This window comes from Rana temporaria, chromosome 4 (assembly GCF_905171775.1).
Source record: "Rana temporaria chromosome 4, aRanTem1.1, whole genome shotgun sequence".
In the NCBI taxonomy this organism is placed as follows: Eukaryota; Metazoa; Chordata; class Amphibia; order Anura; family Ranidae; genus Rana; species Rana temporaria.
The window spans coordinates 218,639,086-218,661,359 of NC_053492.1; the positions used below are offsets into that span (position 1 = coordinate 218,639,086).

General features: G+C 41.4%; 1 protein-coding gene across 6 annotated transcripts in view; it reads right to left on the minus strand.

The window, feature by feature from the left end:
* DST (dystonin) overlaps positions 1-22,274 on the minus strand; it is a 690,084-nt gene that overhangs the window by 608,516 nt on the left and 59,294 nt on the right. For 3 of the 6 annotated variants that reach the window (XM_040349879.1, XM_040349866.1, XM_040349865.1), the window contains exons 1-2: positions 8,428-8,523; positions 8,127-8,334 (exon numbers count right to left, since the gene is read on the minus strand). In XM_040349879.1, the coding sequence (XP_040205813.1) occupies positions 8,127-8,334; positions 8,428-8,430 (211 nt within the window). In that variant the 5' untranslated portion in view covers positions 8,431-8,523. Of the gene's footprint in view, positions 1-8,126; positions 8,335-8,427; positions 8,524-22,274 lie in introns of those variants that run through there. The other 3 variants (XM_040349883.1, XM_040349881.1, XM_040349874.1) reach the window with 2 other exon arrangements.

Genomic DNA, 22,274 nt, shown 5'->3' on the forward strand with positions numbered 1-22,274 from the left:
TACTCAACAAATCGCAATAGCAACATAAGGAAGACATTCAATGGAAATGTACTGAGGGCATACGCTGTATAATTACTAAACTGAGATGGAATGCAGAGTTTGGTTTATATTATGCATCCTGTTGTATAAATCATATAGAAAATATTAAATAATACTGCATAACGAAAACTAGCCAGGAAAATATCAACATCATTCGCATTTGTTTTTATGTAAGGAACTCAGGAGGCAACTGACTCTACAGATAAACCCATTCTCAAGTTCAGCACCCCCGAGGGAAAAACATTTGACAAAACTGCCATGACTCCAGGAAATAAACAATGTATAAAAAGCTTAGGTGTCCCACACAAAAAATAACAAAAGACAGGATCAATACATACAAAAAATAGAAGAAAAATGCATTTGTGTAATTACATGATTGCCTCATGAAACCCTAACCCATAGTTTTATTTATGAGGTAATCTTCTGAGGCACAATCATTTGAATAAAGATGTAGTATATATAGATATAGATATGTATATATCTATGTATAGATATATACATATCTATATCTATATAGATATATAGTTTATATAATGATTTTGTCTTTTGTTTAACATTTTTTTGTGCAGGACACGTAAGGCCTAAACTCTCCTAGAAGCCTTCCTCCTGGCAGAAGCGTTTTGGCACAAAAAAAAAACACCTGATGCTTGTAAAAATGTGTAATGCGTTTAGCAGCATTAACCTGCGTATACCTGAGTCAAGCGTTTGGGTGTTAATTCATTTCATTGGTCAGAATACGTATTTTATTCTGGCCTATGAAATGAATTAATGTTCAAGTGCTAAACGTGCCTAGTGTTAACACACGTTTAGACGCATTTACACACGTTTTTTCTGGCAAAACTCTGCTGCCCCTGGACACACTGGCAGTGTTTTTTTTTCCTGCCTCTAAACTTTACTGCAACTACATGCTGCCCAAATGCCTATGTGTGCATGGACACATAGGCTAACATGCAGGGAAGTTTAAAGGCAGAAAAAAAACACCAGACACCCCAGGGAACACCTATAAAAACATCCAGTGTGCATGAGGCCTAAACCTCTTCATTCATAGGGGTTGATTTACTAAAGGCAAATAGACTGTGCACTTTTGAAAGTGCGGTTGCACTCTGCCAATGTAGTTGCTCCAGATCTTAGTAAATGAAGAACAAGCTCTGCTGACTTCCATTATCCAATCATGTGCAAGCAAAAAAGCTTTTTTTTTTTTTTCTTTGCATGTGATCGGGTGTTCTTTGTAAAGTGAATGTTTACCTCACGTACTAAGCTCTGGAGCAACTGTACTTGCAGAGTGCAACGGCACTTTCAAAAGTACACAGAGTATATTTAGTAAATCAACCCCATTGTTTCTTTCACTTGTTTTCATGATGCCCTGGTCATAAAATACATGATTCTTTTAGATTTTATCAAGTAACTTCATGCAATGTCCTATAACCTACAGCAACCAATCAGAAACATCGAGAAAATGAAATCCTATTAGTTGCTATAGATTACTTTACCTTGTACATCATCAGTGTGCTCCGAAGTGCTAAATGACTAAATTGTTATTCTATCACTAACAAACCCTACAGGCTCATTCATACCTACTGCACTCTCTACCTTCCCTCTGAAAAGCAATCCACCATGGAAGAGCAGCAGTAGAGTGGCAGAACAGCGGTTGCCAAGCATTCAGAAGTCAATACTTGCACCTCCTGAATTCCCTTTTATTGACAGCTAATCAGGGATTTCTATGTAAATACTGTGCTGCAATCTCAAGCCAAGCACTTGGCTAGCAGTTGTGTCATGGTCCCATTAGCTTGAATGGGTTACCTTGGGCTGCGGTACTGTCCACCGTATGTGACATGGGGTATAATTTTTGCCACAGCATGTTTAAGACCCCAAGTGACTGCATGTTATCTTTTAGGTGGGAATCTGGGGGGGGGGGTGATATAGCCATACATTATACATACCTCTGGTTGCAGGAAAGAAAAGTGCTTGATTTCCCCATCTACACAGGCAGTGTTAGTGGAGGAGTCCCTCCTGCAGGGCTATTGTATTCTGACAGTGGGAGGTTTCCCAACTGCCAGACTATAATGATCACTGCTGGCAACTAAAGCCGCCGCCAGTGAATGCATGAAAAAGACCAACAAGCTGGTTGTACTGAAGTCAATTGATGGATCAACTTCAGTACAACCAGCCTGACCATAGACAAATCGATATTTGGCTGGTTTCTGCTGAACCGGACAAATTTCGATCAGTCTATGGCTGGCCTAAAACTGCAGCTCAAATGCCTGTCTATACTGCCTCCCAGCCACGTGTATGAATGAGGCCTAACCTTCTTGTAAGTAACTGTTAAGGCATGGACATTTGTTTAGACTCGTTTAAACATGCCAATGAAACACAATAGGTATTAACCTCCCTGGCGGTATGATTCTGTCAGAAAAAACATGCTAAAAGCGGTACAATTATTTTGCAAGGAAATTTGGCGTTTTATATTGTAGGTCTGTAATTTTTAGAAATAACTCACTTAAATCTGACCAAACAAGATTCTAATAGGCATCCCAGGTATGACATTTTTTTAAAAACAAAATTATAAATTATAATATAATAAATAATTATAAATAATTATAACAAATAATAATATAATTATAATAAAAATTATTCAATAATGTAATCAAATCAAAATCACTGAAATTTGCTCAGTTGCAGAATTGTTGCTGTCATTATTTTTTTTTTTTTATGACGAATTTCCCCACAAATCGCTATCGCACAATTCTGCAAGTGATTATAATTTATTATCGCTGTTTTTTAGCTGATCTAAAACTATTTTTGACATAAAGGGACACTTTTGGTTGCTATGGACAATCTACAGTTTGCAGGGAGAAAGAAACGTTTTTATTATATAAAATGACATGCATGACACAGGACAGACCACTAGGGACAGGGGGTGTGTGTTTTTTTTACATACAGTACTGTAATCTATAAGATTACAGTATACTGTATGTAAGGTGTTTGTTTACTTTTTTGAATTTGGCGCCGTTCTCCGTCCCCGTGCGTCGTAACGTCGCAGGGAACGGAGATCGGCGTCACACGGAGGCACTGTGTGAATCGAGCGAGGTCCCGCTCGCTCACACAGCGCGGTGGCATCGCTGGATCCAGGGACAAGGTAAGTAACTTTGCCTGTGGATCTAGCGAGGCGATCCCGAGTCTGACTCGGGGTGTCCGCTCGCAGCAGGAAAATCTAACCCCGAGTCAGACTCGTGAAGACCGCCAGGCAGGTTAAGTATAGAAATGATTTGAAAAGGAGCATGTTACTAGTAGCAGCCAATCAAATTCTAGTTTTGATTTATTTATTACAATTCAACTGTTATTTATTGCAGGAATGTATAGCGCTGACAGAGGCGATTCAGTTCGCATGTGTAGCGCTATACAAGTCATTCATTCATTCATACAGCATTTTACATCTCCATCAGTCCCTTCCTTAATGGAGCTTACAATCTAAGCTCCCTGAATCACAATCATACATACACATACTAGGGCCAACTTAGAGAGGAGCCAATTAACCTACTAGCATGTCTATGGACTGTCGGAGGAAACTGGAGTACCCGGAGGAAACCCATTCAGGCACAGGGAGAATATGCAAACTCCAGGCAGGTAGTGTCCTGGTTGGTGTTTGACCTGGGAAACCTGGTGCTGCAAGGGAGGAGTACTAACCACTTAGGCCCCTTTCACACGCAGGGTCCGATCAGGTCCACCTTTCAGGTTTTTTTAGGCGTGCCTGATTGGACCCTCCATTCACCCCTGTGGACTGGTGGGTGTAATCAGACTTGTGTCCATTTACACCAGCCTACCCCCAATATGATCCGGTCCGCTAAAAATAAGCGGAAAGGGATCCACCCCCCTCCATCTAGGTGGTTCGGATCAGAGGACAGTCTGGTGTATACAGACAGTGGAATCTGTTTACACCTACTGGTCAGTCCATAGAGCATGTCTGCTCTGCATAAACTGAGTGGACATGGACATGTCATTATCCTGCTCTGCATCCGCTCCATGTGAAAGATGCCAAGTCACCATGCTACCCAAAATATTTCATTAGGGATATAAGGGCTCTTATTGGGGAAAAAAAACTTTTTCAAAGGCACTAAGCTTAATATAATTTCTACTGCCTGTACTGTTATATTCTGCACCATTCCTTTTTTTTTTTTTAAGAAAATCAAGACATTTATCTGTGAAGATAAATTAAGACTATCCAGATTTATTTGTAAAAAAAATAACTAAATAAATAAATAATTATTTGTAATAAATAAATAAATAAATAAGACTATCCAGATTTATTTGTAAAAAATAAATAAATAAATAAGACTATCCAGATTTATTTGTAAAAAATAAATAAATAAATAAGACTATCCAGATTTATTTGTAAAAAAAATTATAAATAAATAAATAATTATTTGTAATAAATAAATAAGACTAACCAGATTTATTTGTAAAAAAATAAATCAATAAATCAATAAGACTATCCAGCTTTGTAAAAAATAAATAAATAAGACTATCCAGATTTGTTAAAAAATAAATAAATAAGACTATCCAGATTTGTTAAAAAATAAATAAATAAGACTATCCAGATTTATTTGTAAAACATAAATAAATGAGACTATCCAGATAAATAAAAAGGTGGCTTGCATTACCATGACAATCTGTATACACTATCCTAAAGAAGATACTAGTTCCTTACGGTGTAGATGCACCAATGCAATAAAAGGATCACATATAGATGGAGTATTTTATGGTGGTCATACACTCTTCAATAAATAAAACAATCAAGATATTGCTCTCACGGTGCTATAAAGTGCAATAAAAACTCACCAGATATCATACAATAAGATTATATGTATATCTGGCACAGGGAATCTCAATATATAGGGGTCTTGCAGTAATTGCACTAAAATTAGGGTATGATTCTCTTCAATAAATGACTTGTTTCTTTTCTGATCAATCTCTTCTGATATGAATAATTGATTTACCTTGCATAGTCGACAACCAATTCAATCAATATGTCACAGATAAGGCAGTGGATTTTGGTCGATAGTAAAAATATGATTGTAACGTATGATTGTAAATCATAGTCTGAGTGACTGAAATATAATCATGTTCACAACGTATCTCATCAATGCTGAACGATACAATACGACCAATATATTTCCCTGAGGCCCCGTACACACGACCAGTTTCCTCGGCAGAATTCAGCTTCCGACCGAGTTTCTGGCTGAATTCTGCCGAGGAAACTGGCCGTGTGTACACTTTCGGCCGAGGAAGCCGACGAGGACCTCGGCGAGGAAATAGAGAACATGTTCTCTATTTCCTCGTTGTTCTATGGGAGCTCTCCTCCCGCCGAGGTCCTCGGCGGCTTCAGGGCTGAACTGGCCGAGGAACTCGACGTGTTTGGCACGTCGAGTTCCTCGGCCGTGTGTACGAGGCCTTACACATCGACTGGGGAAAAAGGAAGAGCATACGGCCATCATAACTCTGGGAAGCTAAACATATTCAAATGACAGATGTCCCTGCAGGTCACCGGGAACTGATTGGTAGGCTTCCTGTGCACACAATCACTCTGGCCATGGAGAAGAATAGCACTGAAATAGCTTAGTCACCACAATACATGTCAGTCTGCCCAGGCTGCTTCACTACCCAGCTGATGACAAGGCCTTTTCTGTGATTGTAAACCCCCTTCCTACATACATAGTGATACCCTGATCATGTATGGTGTTACCAATCAGCATGCCCTGATCATGTATGATATTACCAATCAGCATGCCCTGATCATGTAAGATATTACCCATCAGCATCCCCCGATCATGTATGATATTGCCAATCAGCATGCCCTGATCATGTATGATATTACCAATCAGCATCCCCCGATCATGTATGATATTGCCAATCAGCATGCCCTGATCATGTATGATATTACCCATCAGCATCCCCCGATCATGTATGATATTACCAATCAGCATCCCCTGATCACGTATGATATTACCAATCAGCATCCCCTGATCACGTATGATATTACCAATCAGCATCCCCCGATCATGTATGATATTACCAATCAGCATCCCCCAATCATGTATGATATTACCAATCAGCATCCCCTGATCACGTATGATATTACCAATCAGCATCCCCCGATCATGTATGATATTACCAATCAGCATCCCCCGATCATGTATGATATTACCAATCAGCATCCCCCAATCATGTATGATATTACCAATCAGCATCCCCTGATCACGTATGATATTACCAATCAGCATCCCCTGATCACGTATGATATTACCAATCAGCATCCCCCGATCATGTATGATATTACCAATCAGCATCCCCTGATCACGTATGATATTACCAATCAGCATCCCCTGATCACGTATGATATTACCAATCAGCATCCCCTGATCACGTATGATATTACCCATCAGCATCCCCTGATCACGTATGATATTACCAATCAGCATCCCCCGATCATGTATGATATTACCAATCAGCATCCCCTGATCACGTATGATATTACCAATCAGCATCCCCTGATCACGTATGATATTACCAATCAGCATCCCCTGATCACGTATGATATTACCCATCAGCATCCCCTGATCACGTATGATATTACCAATCAGCATCCCCCGATCATGTATGATATTACCAATCAGCATCCCCTGATCACGTATGATATTACCAATCAGCATCCCCCAATCATGTATGATATTACCAATCAGCATCCCCTGATCACATATGATATTACCCATCAGGATCCCCTGATCACGTATGATATTACCAATCAGCATCCCCTGATCACGTATGATATTACCAATCAGCATCCCTCGATCATGTATGATATTACCAATCAGCATCCCCTGATCACGTATGATATTACCAATCAGCATCCCCTGATCACGTATGATATTACCAATCAGCATCCCCTGATCACGTATGATATTACCCATCAGCATCCCCTGATCACGTATGATATTACCAATCAGCATGCCCTGATCATGTATGATATTATCCATCAGCATCCCCTGATCACGTATGATATTACCAATCAGCATCCCCTGATCACGTATGATATTACCAATCAGCATGCCCTGATCATGTATGATATTATCCATCAGCATCCCCTGATCATGTATGATATTACCAATCAGCATCCCCTGATCACGTATGATATTACCAAGCATGCCCTGATCATGTATGATATTACCCATCAGCATCCTCTGATCATGTATGATATTACCAATCAGCATCCCCTGATCATGTATGATATTACCAATCAGCATCCCCTGATCATGTATGATATTACCAATCAGCATCCCCTGATCATGTATGATATTACCCATCAGCATGCCCGGATCACGTATGATATTACCCATCAGCATGCCCTGATAACGTATGATATTACCCACGTATGATATTACCCATCAGCATGCCCTGATCATGTATGATATAACCCATCGGCATGCCCTGATCTCCAGCATTGAATGGGGAAGTTATTATCATCATCCAGCAACAGATGAGTGTGGTCCTAGTCATCTTTGTAGAAGAGCCAACTTATGGTGACTTGTAACAGTCATATACGCTTCCATTACTTTTCCCATCCATCTCCTATGATAATAACATAGATGACCCGCCTGTTTGATATGCCACACATGGGTGGATTTTGCTCGATAGTTAAGATACAATCATAACTTACTATCCTTTAGATTGTAAGCTCCATGAGCAAGGGCCCTCCTATTCCTACAGTATTGGACTGTACTGTGATTGTTCTGTCCCCCCTCTACATTGTAAAGTGCTGCTATATAAACCCTGTATAATAATAATAATTGACAGCATCTCCGCTTCCACTAACATCTCATATTCTGATTGACATGAAAAGAGAATCTGCCAACTGATGCACAACACACAGTTTGATTGAATCCAATGAAAATCGGGTGTAAATGGATGGGAAGAGAAGTTCTGTTTGTTTTGTTGGAATGGATAGGATAATAGTAAGGTGTGTGACCACCATCCGAGTGTGATGTGCCCATGATGCTGATGAGGAGTGGATGGGGTGAGGGAGGAACACTTACCGGCGATCCTGAGCACTGCCCTCTCGGCAGGGTCCAGCACGGCCGCCCCGGAGCTCTTCCTCTTGCACCTCTCGTGTCTCGGTAGGTTCCAGGGCAGAGTGTCACCGGGCGCCGGAGAGGCCGATCCTGACTTGTGGCTGAAGTCGTCATCATCGGAGAAGTCGGCCGAGGAAGACATGGAGCAGCGATAGGACGCTGTGCCCGAGCTCTGGGGGGAGAACATACACACACGATCTGTATAATGATCAGCAGAAAGGATCGGCAATACATACAGAGAGATCTGTGACAGCACACGGCTTACCATGGTGTGACATTCAGGAGATCGCTGCCTGAATCATTTGCTGAGTGAGGATGGGCAACAGGAAATGATCCCTGCGATCAAACCATCTCCAATGACTGCAACCAAGCCTACACACAGTGTCTGGCGCCCTCTACTGGACGGCCTTACACGTGCAGGGTCCTGCGACAATCAGAGAAACAGAAGCAGGATGGCTTCCTTTGTTGTGATTTGTGAAGGCTTCCTAATGGCCCTCTACCCCTAACCCTATCCCACCTACAGATCAGCTACTTCTATCCGGCCTGTGTGAGAGCAGGAACTGACTGTGCATTGCACACCCCCAGGATCCCTTTATATACTCTCAGTCCTGCCAGTAAACAAATCTTTTCATCTGGCATCTCTCCCCATCCCATTATACAAGGCACATCTGCCTTTGGTCAACCACGACTGCCAGGGCCATTTCTGGGCAGGAGCTGTCACTATTTTATCTGATTATATAGACACCTTCCACATAAAAGGGCCTGCCAATAAGGGAGTCATCACTAAATGGGGGTGGGGCAAAGTGGTGATAAACCCCAACAACTAAAATATTGTCAGTGCGACATCGTGTGTGACTTGGATGACATCTGTGCGGCCTCATGCTCAGGTGCCTATGCAAGTCGCACCCGAAATCCCCAAAAGTAGAGCAGGAACGACTTTCTCAAATTGATGCGGCACTGCAAAGTCAGTGTTGCACCGATCTGATTGCCGGCAATGGGGTGCAACGTGTTAAATCACATGAGAAGATGCTCCGATGTGAAAGAGGGCTTAGTGTTAAAGCGGAGTTCCGGCCACAATTTCACTTTTTAAATATAAATACCCCTGTAATACACAAGCTTAATGTATTCTAGTAAAGTTGGCCTGTAAACTAAGGTCCGTTTTGTTAGGTTGTTACAGCATTTAGACACTTTATAAAATAGACATTGACTGGGGCCATCTTAAGTGTGGGGATCATGAAGCCAGACTGTATGACTTCCTGGATTTCAGCCTTGCAGATCTCGCACATGCTCAGTGCTGCACAAGCGGTGTAATAGTTTTCAGATCAGGTTTCAGCACCTGTACTGTCCAAGTCACATGATTCTTTGAGACTGGGGAGTGCACAGACTCCTGGAAAGTTACACCCACTACATTCCCAGGAGTCTGTGCAGTGTAGGTTAGGAAGCTTAAGCACCTAGGTGCAGGAAATGGGAAGATTAACTATTCTGCCTAGCAACAACACTTTGAAGGCATCTAAAAAAAAAAAAAATTTCTTAAAGGACTAATGACATTTTTTTAAAACTACTGATGTAATGTTATATTTATGGGTGGAACTCCACTTTAAATGGTTTGCCTCAACCCTCTGACAGGGACCCTTACATTGATTAGCTTACATTCATTTATATAAACCCCTTTTCCAAAAAAGGAAGAAAAATTAACGTTTGCATTAAAGAATATGTAAACCCAGCATTTCATATTCCTGATATGTGTCTGCTGTACCATGTACTTGTATGATAAAGTATTCGGTTCTCTTTGTATTGCTTCCTTTATGTGAAATCCCTTCTGCTTTTCTATAAAAACTGACCACACTAGGCATAAAAGCACGGTGTAGTCAGTTTCCTAGCTATGCTGGCAACTCAGCCCGCTCTCCTCCAATGATCAGACTTGGTCTTCCCCATTCACGGGGAAGACCAGTGTCCTGCTGTTTCTCCACCCTCACCTCTCTGAGCTGCTTATGTAGCTGAGAACAGAGGGAATGTGATCACTTATAAAACAAGGGGAAATAAGGTATTTGTAATGTTCCATATGTATACACAAATGTTTTTCCTTTCATTTTCTATTTTAAACTGAAAGGGTTGTTTTACAAGGTGAGGGTTCACATATAGTTTAACTGCTAGTGTTAGCTGAAGTTTGGCTTCGTTTTCTTAGTCAAGTTTATCTAAAATCTCTTAGTACATCTAACACTTCCCTCCTCCTAGACTGACCATGTTGCTGTCCAAGGGTGTCTCTGTTGCTTCTCCATAGAGTAAAGCCATTCTATGATAGGTAGTATGTTACTGGCAGGATCACCAGGTGAGACTAAAGGAACAAAGCCTAAAAAAAGAAAACTAAGCGCTGCAATATAAGCCATTTTTGTATTTGCATTTATTATGGTGTATAAGTTCTACCAAACTCTTTAGCATAAATAAAATGATAGTAATTATTTTCCGAATACCAAATCCACATTGGTGAGTGCCAAGCACATATACGCTGTTTATCAATGCCGGAGCCAGTGATCTATGTGTGCGGACTGTACACTCCTACACTACTAATGTATCTTATTTGTGTTACTTCTAGTGTATCTGGTTACATTGTAACACTTTGTACAGTGTCATAGTGGACAGATGGGACTGATTTATTAAAGGCGGATAGGCACTTTGCAAGGGAAGTTGACCTTTGCAAGGGAATTTTCCCCAGAGCTTAGTCAATGCTGGGAAATGTAATTGTGTGAAGAATATCCAATCTTATGCAAGGACAATTAAAAAAAACAAAAAAAAACATAATTTTTGCTTGCACATGATTGGATGATGGAAGTCAGCAGTGCTTTACCTAATTTACTAAGCTCTGGGGGAAATCCCTTACCAAGTGAATGGCTATTTCTCTTTAGTAAATCAACACAGTAAAGCTGTAATACATATTACAATCTAATTGTACAAGCTACTAAATCTAGATTGAATAATATGTTGGTATATCTCAATGGATCATCCTGGAAAGTTAAAGCGGTTGTAAACCGCTGGTTGATTTTTTTTTTTCTGGACCTGCAAGGTAAAGGCATAATATGCTAGTATGCATCGCATACTAGCACATTATGTGAAACGTACCTAAAAATGAAGCCCTCCAGCGATGTGATGTCATCAGTCGAGGCAGCGTTTATCTTCACCCATCTTTCTTCTGGGTCTGCAGACTCCAGCTGTGTGACTGGCCAGAGCAGCGATGACATCATTCCCATGCATTTTCCGCATCATTCACGACACAGAATTCTGAAGGAGTGGAACGGGTGGCCATTCCTTCAGAGCGCATGTGCCGATGATGTCATCAGCTGTGTAAACGGCGCACGTTTAGGAGATATTTACAGTGCCTATAGGTAAGCCTTATTATAGGCTTACTGATAGGTACAAACTATGCCTGGGACTTTACTTCCTTTTTAAGAACAATAAATTACCTAATTATTTAACTTTCAAATTGGCTTATTTTCAAGTAACAGTCACCTATATGGATCCAATCAGAATGACTTTTTTGCTGAATACAGCCCAAATAAAGCTTATATTATGTACTGTATATACTCGAGTATAAGCTGAGTTTTTCAGCCCTTTTTTTAGGGCTGAAAATACACCCCTCGGTCCCTTCCGTGATATGCGTTTTCTAGCAGATACTGTGTTCAGTGTTCCGTGTTCCGCTATCACTGTCTTTCTCTTGTCCGAGGATGAAAAGAGGTCCTTGATTGGCAGAACATTGAACACAGTGTCTGCTGGGAAACTGAGTCCGAGGATGAGAAGACGTCCGGGATAGGCTGCTGGGAAACGCCTATCACGGAACGGGACCGGGAGGAGACCGCGACTTTTTAAACAATGAATGGATGCCCGCAGCCTGTCAGGAATTTCAGGTACACTGACTCGGGTACAGGGAGGCTGCAATGGGCACAGTGAGGTTGCAATGGGCACAGTGAGGTTACAATGGGCACAGTGAGGTTGTAATGGGCACAGTAAGGTTGGGCACAGTGAGGTTGGGCGCAGTGAGGTTGGGCACAGTGAGGTTGCAATGGGCACAGTGAGGCGTGCAAATGGGCACAGTGAGGCGTGCAAATGGGCATTGTTGACCCTCTTTTCCGCTTACAGTAGCTGCTGCATTCTCACCCTAGGCTTATACTCGAGTCAATAAGTTTTCCCAGTTTTTTGGGGTGAAATTAGGTACCTCGGCTTATATTCGGGTCAGTTTATACTTGAGTATATACGGTAATTCAGTCAGGCTCCATAAACTATAATAGATGTGGACCACTTTCTTTTATCACTTGAATTACTATTTTGCTGCAGCTAGGGTGCTTCAATCAACACTGATTACACTCATTCAGCAGCACTGTTGATTGGAAAAGGGCAGGTTGAACTGTTGGGGAACCAAACTGATTGACTCTGTCTTAAAGCTGAACTTTAACGGAACAATATCTAAACACAAGACTTGTGTATTCTTACTTGAATCTTGGTGTGCTTGTGTATTCCTTGCAGATCTGTACAGTAATCCAATGCGAAATGTTACTTCTGTGCAGGAGCTTCCTGTAATAAAGACCGGTCACTGCTGTTCTCTCTCCTTGTGCAGGGGAACTGGTCTTGTCTCCGCCCACTCTTGTCATTTTCTGTGGTGGGTGGAGCCTGCTAGGTCCCTCCTACAGCTTTACTTTCTGCACAGGCTATGTGCAGCACTGTGATGATGTCACTATTTTATGACAATACTTGGGTATGTAAAAGTGTTTATACAAAGTGGATTTATATACTCTGTGGCTATTGATGAATATATTTCAATCAAAGTTTTTGTCATCGGAGTTCATCTTTAAGTGAAGGTCCAGTACTCCTGTGTGCTGACACCACATGGCTCTTTAACCCTAGGTGGAGCAAACTTCTTTATTCAAAATATAAAAAGTGGTCAAAAACTGTTTATGCAGCCAGACTAAGTTACAGTAATAAAAAACATAAGCAGTTGTGCTTGAGGTAACTCCTGGACTACTTTAATACAGATCTGATTGGTTAAATGGTTGGTGACTTCTAAGGCAGGTCACAGATGTTTCAATTTTCTTTTCAAGGAAGGAAAATCACTCGATTCCCCCTGGGGGGGTTGCATGAGGAGCTGTCCCTGCCAGGAGAAAACTGATTTTTGCTATGGCAATAATCGCATGTACAAATCCAACATTCTGGTTGTACTCAAGTTGATGGAAAGATCAACTTGGGTACAATCTGCCTGCCTATGGATGGTTCAAATCTCGGTCAGAAGAAATGTACTAAAAAAATAGAAGCTGTTCATCTAGCAAAGTGCGTTTTCACTTTCCAAGTGAACATTAGTAAGGCCCCTTTCACACTGGGAGGTGCAGTGACGGTATAGCGCCGCTATTATACCGACGGAATTGCGGCGGTATTTGGCCCCTGGCGGTGCGGTTTTAAGCCCCGCTAGAGCCCAAAAAAGGGTTAATACCGTCCACAATGCACCTCCGCAGAGGCGCATTGCCGGCGGTATAGCCGCGGTTTCCAATTGATTTCAATGGGAAGTAAACACACCGCTCCTCTCACCACTCCAAAGATGCTGCTAGCAGGAATTTTGGAGCGGTCCTGCTAGAGCACCGCTCCAGTGTGAAAGCCCTCAGGCTTTCACACTGGAGAAACAGCATCCGCTGTTTAGGGTCGGTTTGCAGGCGCTATTATTAGCACAATAGCGCCTGCAAACCGCCCCAGTGTGAACGGGGCCTAAATAAGGTGCAGTTGTCTTCACTTTGAATATACAATCATGTGTGAGGGAAAAACACAATGTTTGCTATCACATGATGGGGTATTCAAAGTGAAGACAGCATCATGTTTTTCACTAACATTGAAGAGGAAATTGAGTTTTAGTAAAGAAATGTTGTTTACTAAAACTCAGATTTCTTCTCCATCCATGTGATGGTACAAGGCTACTTTGTAAGTTCCAAGGTTCCGATAATATAACAAAGCCCAGATAAATACTTCTGCTTGTTCTGTTCATTGCCATCTCTGGGTAGCTGTGAAAAGGAGTTGGCATATCTTGGTGATTGTTATTCTTATCAACATCATGTGAAATGTTCTCTCACATACTCCCTGTCTTTCTTCAACACTGACATTTATTATTGTACATCTGAAGCCTCGTACACACGACCGAGTTTCTCGGAAAAAAACAGCAAGAAACTTGCTGGGAGATATTTTTTTGCCGAGGAAACCGGTCGTGTGTACATTTTCGTCGAGTAACTCGACGAGCCAAAAAGAGATGTAAATAAATGTTCTCTATTTCCTTGATACGAATGGAGAAAATTGGCTTGTCGAGTTCCTCGACAGCCTAACAAGGAACTCGATGAGGAAAACGATGTGTTTCGCCCGTCGAGTTCCTTGGTCGTGTGTACGAGGCTTGAGGATGCATTCATACCTGCAATTAAATGCACCCTGGCTGCAATTACCTGCGTCCAGGGCTGATCAATCACATGCAATCATTGCATGAGTGATTACATGTGAGTGGGCGCAATTAGCAGCGAGAGCTGGCAGCCTCCCATTATTTAACCTTCCTGGTGGTATGATTCTTTTAGATTTTTGATGCTGAATGCGGTACAATTGTTTTGCATGGAAATTTGGCGTTTTATATTGTAGGCCTGTAATTCTTAGGAATAACACACCTAAATCTGTCCAAACAAGAGTCTAGTAGGCATACCGGGTATGATAAAGTTTGAAACACAAAATTATAAATTATAATATAATAAATGACTATAAATAATTATAACGAATAATAATATTATTGTAATAAAAATTATTCAATAATGTAATCAAATCAAAAACACTGAAATTTGCTCAGTTGCAGAATTGTTGCTGACATTACTTTCAGTGTCTGAAGATGAATTTCCCCACAAATCGCTATCGCTCAATTCTGCAAGTGATTCTAATTTATTATCGCTGTTTTCTAGCTGCTCTAAAACCGTTTTTTTTTTTTTTTTAAATTCTTTATTTCTTCAAAGCAGAGCAACCGGTCCCACCGGACCCAGACAACAGTGTCCACAAAGTAAATCAAAATACATGTAAAAACAGGTAACAGTGTGGCAGCCCCGGGCAGGAATCAGGTGTGGGTATCATGATGCCTGGGGCCACTAAGGGCCTTAGTCCAGGTGTGTGTGAAGAATAGTGACCCTACGCCCGTCAGTAGAGTCTAGGGCCGGCAGGGCCAATCCGCCCCGCAGGTTTTTTTTTTTTTTGTTTAGTCTAAGCAGGAACCAGAAAAAGAGAGTAGAGCTACAGAAAGTGTGAAGGAGTGAGGTCAGGCTAAAACCGCTTTTGACATAAAGGGACACTTTTGGTTGCTATGGACCATCTACAGTTTGCAGGCAGAAAGAACAGTTTTTATTATACAAAAGTGCATGCAGGACACCGGACAGACTACTAGGGACAAAGGGGGTGTGTAATTATTTTATACAGTACTGTAATCTGTAAGATTACAGTGTACTGTATGTGTATTGTGTTTTTTGAATTTGGCGCCGATCTCTGCCCCCGCGCATCGTAACTTTGCAGGGAACGGAGCTCAGCAGCACTCGGGCACTGTGTGAATCGAGCAGAGGAGGACACAGTTCCCTCACACAACACGGAGACATCGCAAGATCCAGGGGACAAGGTAAGTAACCATGCCTGGATACTGCGATGCAATCCTGAGTCTGGCTCAGGATATCGCTAATGGTACTGGATTTCCATCCCGGACCAGACTCGGGATTACCACCAGGGAGGTTAATAGGGGCTAAGCCTATTCTTGTACTACAGGTAAGTTTTTTTAGGTTGGCACAATTGATGTATGTGGAATAACCACAATATAACAACTGCAGATTAAAGGGTTTGTAAAGACTTTTTTTTTTTATCCTAATAGCTTCCTTTACCTTAATGTAGTGCTGTTTTCATGTCCTCATTGTTCGTTTTTGCTCTCAAGTTGCTGTAATTCCTCTCTGTTCTGGACACTTCCTGGTTGTCTGTTTCCTGATAACCACAGTACTGGGAGCTTTCTCTCTATGGTCACTAATCAAGGAGGTGTGATTACTTTGTGTCTAAAACCCCTCAGTACCAATCAGTTTCATTTTACAAACCATCACTGCCCTGTATTGGCTCTTTGGCTCTGTACAGCACAGAGGCAGGAAACAACATGCAAACACGAAACTAGAAACAGTGTGCAATAATCCATAGCTAATCCCCATACAGGGGGTCATTTATGAAAGGAAAATCCACTTTGCACTACAAGTGCAAACTACAAGTGCAAATTGCACTTAAAAGTGCACTGAAAGTGCAGTCGTTGTAGATCCGAGGGGGACATGCAAGGAAAATAAAAAAACATAATTTTAGCTTGCACATGATTGGATGATAAAATCAGCAACGCCTCCCCTCATTTCAGATAACTCCCATCATTTTATAGCAAAAGATGTCTCCTGGTTGGCTAGTGGTTACTATAAATACTGCCTTATCACATTAGGATTAGGCATTAGGATTTTCTAATGGTTTAAGAAAGTTTCTTTACCCCCGTGCCAATTTCACTATGCCTTCATGGATGGGAGTTTTCCCCTTTAAGGGGGAACTCTGGTCATTTAACATTTTTTTCTGGATATAATGTTAGTTTACTTTAAATAATATAATATTGTACTGTATGTGTATTGATTAGTATAAAAATTGTTTCTATAATGTATTTTCCTTAACACATTACATTTGCAGCACCCACTGACTTCCTGCTAGGTTTTCCTGTCATGCATATGCGCATTGCACAGAAAGAAAGTAGGTTGCATGAAGGTAAAACGGGAGCAATCCTCCTGTCATGTGTAGAGAAAGCAAACAATCCTATCCTAGTTTATAAATGAAAAAATGATATCACTTCATTCTCTTTTAGATCAGTGGAGCTCAACATTTTTAAAGGGAAGACTCCAAAATAAGTTGAGAACTTTTATGTTGTAAGGGAAATATTAACACTCACATATATATATATACATATATACAAGAATTAATAATGTTTCCCAAACTCCCACTATATTTACTATGCTTCTTAAAACCCTTTTTGCTACTTGGATTTCCTAAAAGTGTGGTTTTTGGTTTAACAACGCTTTGGATTAGGAACGCTCCTCTCAAGAACCCCTACTTTATAGCTCCCTCGTACACTCCTTCCATGGTCGCCTCCAGGAATTCATTAGAGCCTCTCCCATTCTATGGAACTCCTTACCCTAATCTGCTTTTAGATGATCCCTGAAAACTCAACTTTTCAGGGAGATCTATCCTGCCACCACCTAAAAACTTGACTTGACTTTTTTTTTTCCAAAATTCTCTCTATTAGTTTTCATTTCAATTCAATACAAAAACATTCATTTTTCATACAAGTATTATACACCTTTAACCACTTAAGGACCACCCCATGTACATGTACGTCCACAATATGGCACGTACAGGCACATGGGCGTATAGGTACGTCCTCGCCTATTAGCGGGTGGGGGGTCCGATCGGGACCCCCCCCGCTACATGCGGAGGTCGGGTCCGCTCGGGGAGCGATCCGGGACCACGGCGCGGCTATTTGTTTATAGCCGCTCCGTCGCGATCGCTCCCCGGAGCTGAAGAACGAGGAGAGCCGTGTGTAAACACGGCTTCCCCGTCCTTCACTATGGCGGCGCATCGATCGCGTCATTCCCTTTATAGGGAAGACACGATCGATGACGTCATTCCTACAGCCACACCCCCAAACAGTTGTAAACACATACTAGGTGCACCCTAACTCCTACAGCGCCACCTGTGGTTAACTCCCAAACTGCAACTGTCATTTTCACAATAAAGAATGCAATTTAAATGCATTTTTTGCTGTGAAAATGACAATGGTCCCAAAAATGTGTCAAAATTGTCCGAAGTGTCCGCCATAATGTCGCAGTCACGAAAAAAATTGCTGATCGCCGCCATTAGTAGTAAAAAAAAAATAAAAAATAAAAATGCAATAAAACTATCCCCTATTTTGTAAACACTATAAATTTTGCGCAAACCAATCGATAAACGCTTATTGCGATTTTTTTTACTAAAAATAGGTAGAAGAATACGTATCGGCCTAAACTGAGGAAAAAAATGTTTTTATATATGTTTTTGGGGGATATTTATTACAGCAAAAAGTAAAAAATATTGCTTTTTTTTCAAAATTGTCGCTCTATTTTTGTTTATAGCGCAAAAACTAAAAACCGCAGATGTGATCAAATACCACCAAAAGAAAGCTCTGTGGGGAAAAAAGGACGCCAATTTTGTTTGGGAGCCACGTCGCACGACCGCGCAATTGTCTGTTAAAGCGACGCAGTCCCGAACTGTAAAAACACCTTGGGTCTTTAGGCTGCATATTGGTCCGGGGCTTAAGTGGTTAAAAACATGCATTTTATCCCTTCCCCAATAAAAACCGGTCACAACGTATTTCCCTTTACCAAACTATATTCAAAGCATGCAAGAGGCACCCTGATCCTGAGCTCCTGTTCTGCTCTGGAGTGCCTTTTTCCCACTGTCCTCTAGTCTAGGCCTAGGGTTCACCTAATTCTATTCTTCTGCCCGACGGTCCAAACCTCCTTAAGATCTTAGTACATATGGAGGGAGAGAGATACCCCTAGGCAAGTAGGAAAAACTGGGTAGATAAGAGAGACAGAAAAAAAAAGGGGGGGGGGAAAGGGGAAAAAGGGAAAGGGAGGAGAGGAGAGAGAGTATGTAAGAGTTCTTCCCCTCCTATTTATGGGCCTGGCCCAAAGGGCCTGCCTCTTGTGTTAATATCTAAATATTAGAGTTAGCTACTCTATAAAGTGCCCACGAGAATGCCAAAAAAAAATAAAAAATTGGTGCCAGGGTTTAACCTCTCCGAAAGTGCAATAAGTGCATATATTAAAAAAAAAAAAAAAGGGGGGGGGAAAGAAAGGGGAAAAATAAAAAAGGAGAGAAAGTGTGTAAAAGTTCTTCCCCTCCTATTTATGGGCCTGGCCCAAAGGGCCTGCCTCTTGTGTTAATATCTAAATATTAGAGTTAGCTACTCTATAAAGTGCCCACGAGAATGCAAACTTGACTTCTACGTTCTCCTTTAATCCTTCACAGTTCACAGTTATTACTTTTCGTATCACATGCCACTCCCTTTTAGATTGTAAGGCCCCATGCACACGAGACGCTATTACAAACGCCTCTAATCTCAGCTTTTCAAAGGCAAAAACCGGCATTTAAAACGCCCGTTTTTGCCGTGAATTGCGCAGCGTTTTGCCGCGATTTGCGGCTGGCAGCGTTTATCCCCAAAACACTGTAGACCCTCCCCAAGCTCAGAATCAAACTATTTGTGCCGCGTTTACCGCGATTTGCGGCTGTCAGCGTTTATCCCCAAAACACTGTAGACCCTCCCCAAGCTCAGAATCAAACTATTTGTGCCGCGTTTTGCCGCGTTTAGCGGCGTTTTGCCGCGATTTGCGTCTAAAACGCAAAAGCTGAAAGCTTCTGAACCCAAAATTTTGGGTTTGGAAAAACGGCCCTAAACCCAACTGCTTTGAAACGCCAAAAAACGTGATCGTGTGCATGGACACATAGGATAACATTAAATGTGTTCAGGGGCAGTTGAAAAAAATGCCCAAATTCCTCTGAACTCGAGTTTAGCAGCGTCTCGTGTGCATGGGGCCTAAACCTTCATGAGCAGGGCCTTCATACATCTCATATCACATTGTATTGTAACTGTTCTGTCTCCCTTTATTTTATTAAGCAAAGCACAAACTGTTGGTGCTTTATAAATCCTGTATAATAATTTTGCTTTAAATATGTTGTTTGCAAAGCAGCACAAAAACATCCAACATTCAACACCCCCAAGCATACATGGTTAGTAACTCACCTAAAAAAATCTGCTCTCTATTTCATATTATGACTGATAAAAATGCTTTTCGAATATCATAACCTCCTGGATACATTTTATCTTACACTATTATGGTCCAATGTTTTTGAAAAGCTTCGGTTTTACAAAAGACTTTGGGCAATAATATATTTCGGTACACTGCCAGGGATAAAGTGATAGTCAATAAATAGAAAATATACTATATATATCTTATTGTCAGTGAACATTTGCAATGGTAACTTTTTCATAAAGTTAGCTGTATACTATGGGTCCCACCTAGGGGAACGCTTTGTTGTGTGGAGCTGTTATTTAAAGAGCTGAGAGTAAATCAACAAAGGATCAACAGACTTTGAGTTGTCATATTGAATTTAATCATAGAATCAGTAACTTCAGCCTGCAAGCAAGATCTAATGCATACAGAGACTCTTCTATTCATAATGCGTACTCCTGAGTGCATCATGGCTCCTCCTGTGTAGAAAACTGAAGTCAGTGTTACATTGCTATAGCACAAATGTACTGACATTTTATCTTTGCCGTGTTCATGTTGACATATTATTGTAAAGGCCTGAAGCCTTCTGCAGATTATTACCATGACATCGCCTGCTCTTACCTCACTCCCTCATTTTTTGCACTAGACAGAACAAAGATTGTTTCTATGCAGAGGACAAATATACACCACAGATACAATTGTTGATGTCTCAAAGCAATGCCATACAATGTTTGTGGTAAAATGACGGTAAAGCCTGTGCTGAATGGAAGAAAATGTGTCTATACAATTGTACCTAATAATCTGGAGCCAGAAGCAGAGTTTCATTTTGTGCCCACGTCCCATTGTTATTGGGGTAGCTATGCCCCCCTGACAACCACAGCTCCTTGTTTACCAGAATTATTATAACAGTAAACTATACAACAATACTTTCCGTATTTGAGAGACAGGACCATTCCTTTAACTAGAATACTAAAACTACTTCTGTACATGGGGTTGCCACCTCATCCCTTTAAAACAGAACACATATGAATTACACAGGTTCTGTGGCTAATTAAGGTGGTAAATAGACTCATTTGGTGCCTTACCTGCATTCAATTAGCCTCAGAACCTGTGTAATTCATATGTGTTCTGTTTTAAAGGGATGAGGTGGCAACCCTATCTGTACATTAGTCAAGCGGAGTTCCACCCAAAAGTAAACTTCTGCATTAAACACTCCTCGCCCCCTTACATGCCACATTTGGCATGTCATTTTTCCTGGGGGGGGAGCATGTACCTTGTTTTGAGAGGGACTTCCTGTCCCACTTCTCTTAGCTGCCTAGGTGACTCCTCCTCACCCCCTAGGCGGCCCCTCCTTCTCTGCAATCTTCTGGGACACGTCACAGGTCCTAGATGATGGTTTGGCCACTAACAGAGCGCAGCACGACTCGAGCATGTGCAGTGTGCGCCCGGCCGTGAAGCCCCAAGCTGTCACAGCCGGGTGCCCACAGTTGCTATGACAGCGTCGTGGAGAGGAGGGGGAGAGAAGCGAGGCTCCATGCGGCCACATCGCTGGACCATGGGACAGGTGAGTGTCTGTTTATAAAAAGTCAGCAGCTACACTTTTTGTAGCTGCTGACTTTTAATAAACTAAAAAACAAGCAGAACTCCCCTTTAAATCAAAATGGTGATTAGCACCATAAAATTCCAATCTATTTTTACGTGACAGCAGACAGCTCTAATTATAGTGGTTATTAATTGTGTATTGCACTTGTAATGCACATTTTGCACACTTTAAAAGTTTTTACTGAAAATCATAGTACCTGCCAATAGTGAGACAAGGCCATTCAGTGCCCAGGGCAAAGATAGGAAACTTACCCCCTCAACCTCCTTCCCAATAGGAAAGGGATGGGGCCAATAGAAGCGCGTACATTGCTGAAATGTATGTAATGTTTGTGGCAGGCGCTGCAATAGTTCCATCAGTTGTGGTATACTGCAGGAAACTGAAGAGTTTAAAATCCATTCACAATTATGGGGCTAACAGTGGCAAAAGAAAAAAAATCCCTAAGTTGGTGGTGTCACTGAAAGGAAAAAATGTCCCTGTGTCGTGATCTTACTGAAAGAAAAAAATGTCCCTGTGTCGTGGTCTTACTGAAAGGAAAAAATGTCCCTGTGTCGTGATCTTACTGAAAGAAAAAAATGTCCCTGTGTCGTGGTCTTACTGAAAGGAAAAAATGTCCCTGTGTCGTGATCTTACTGAAAGAAA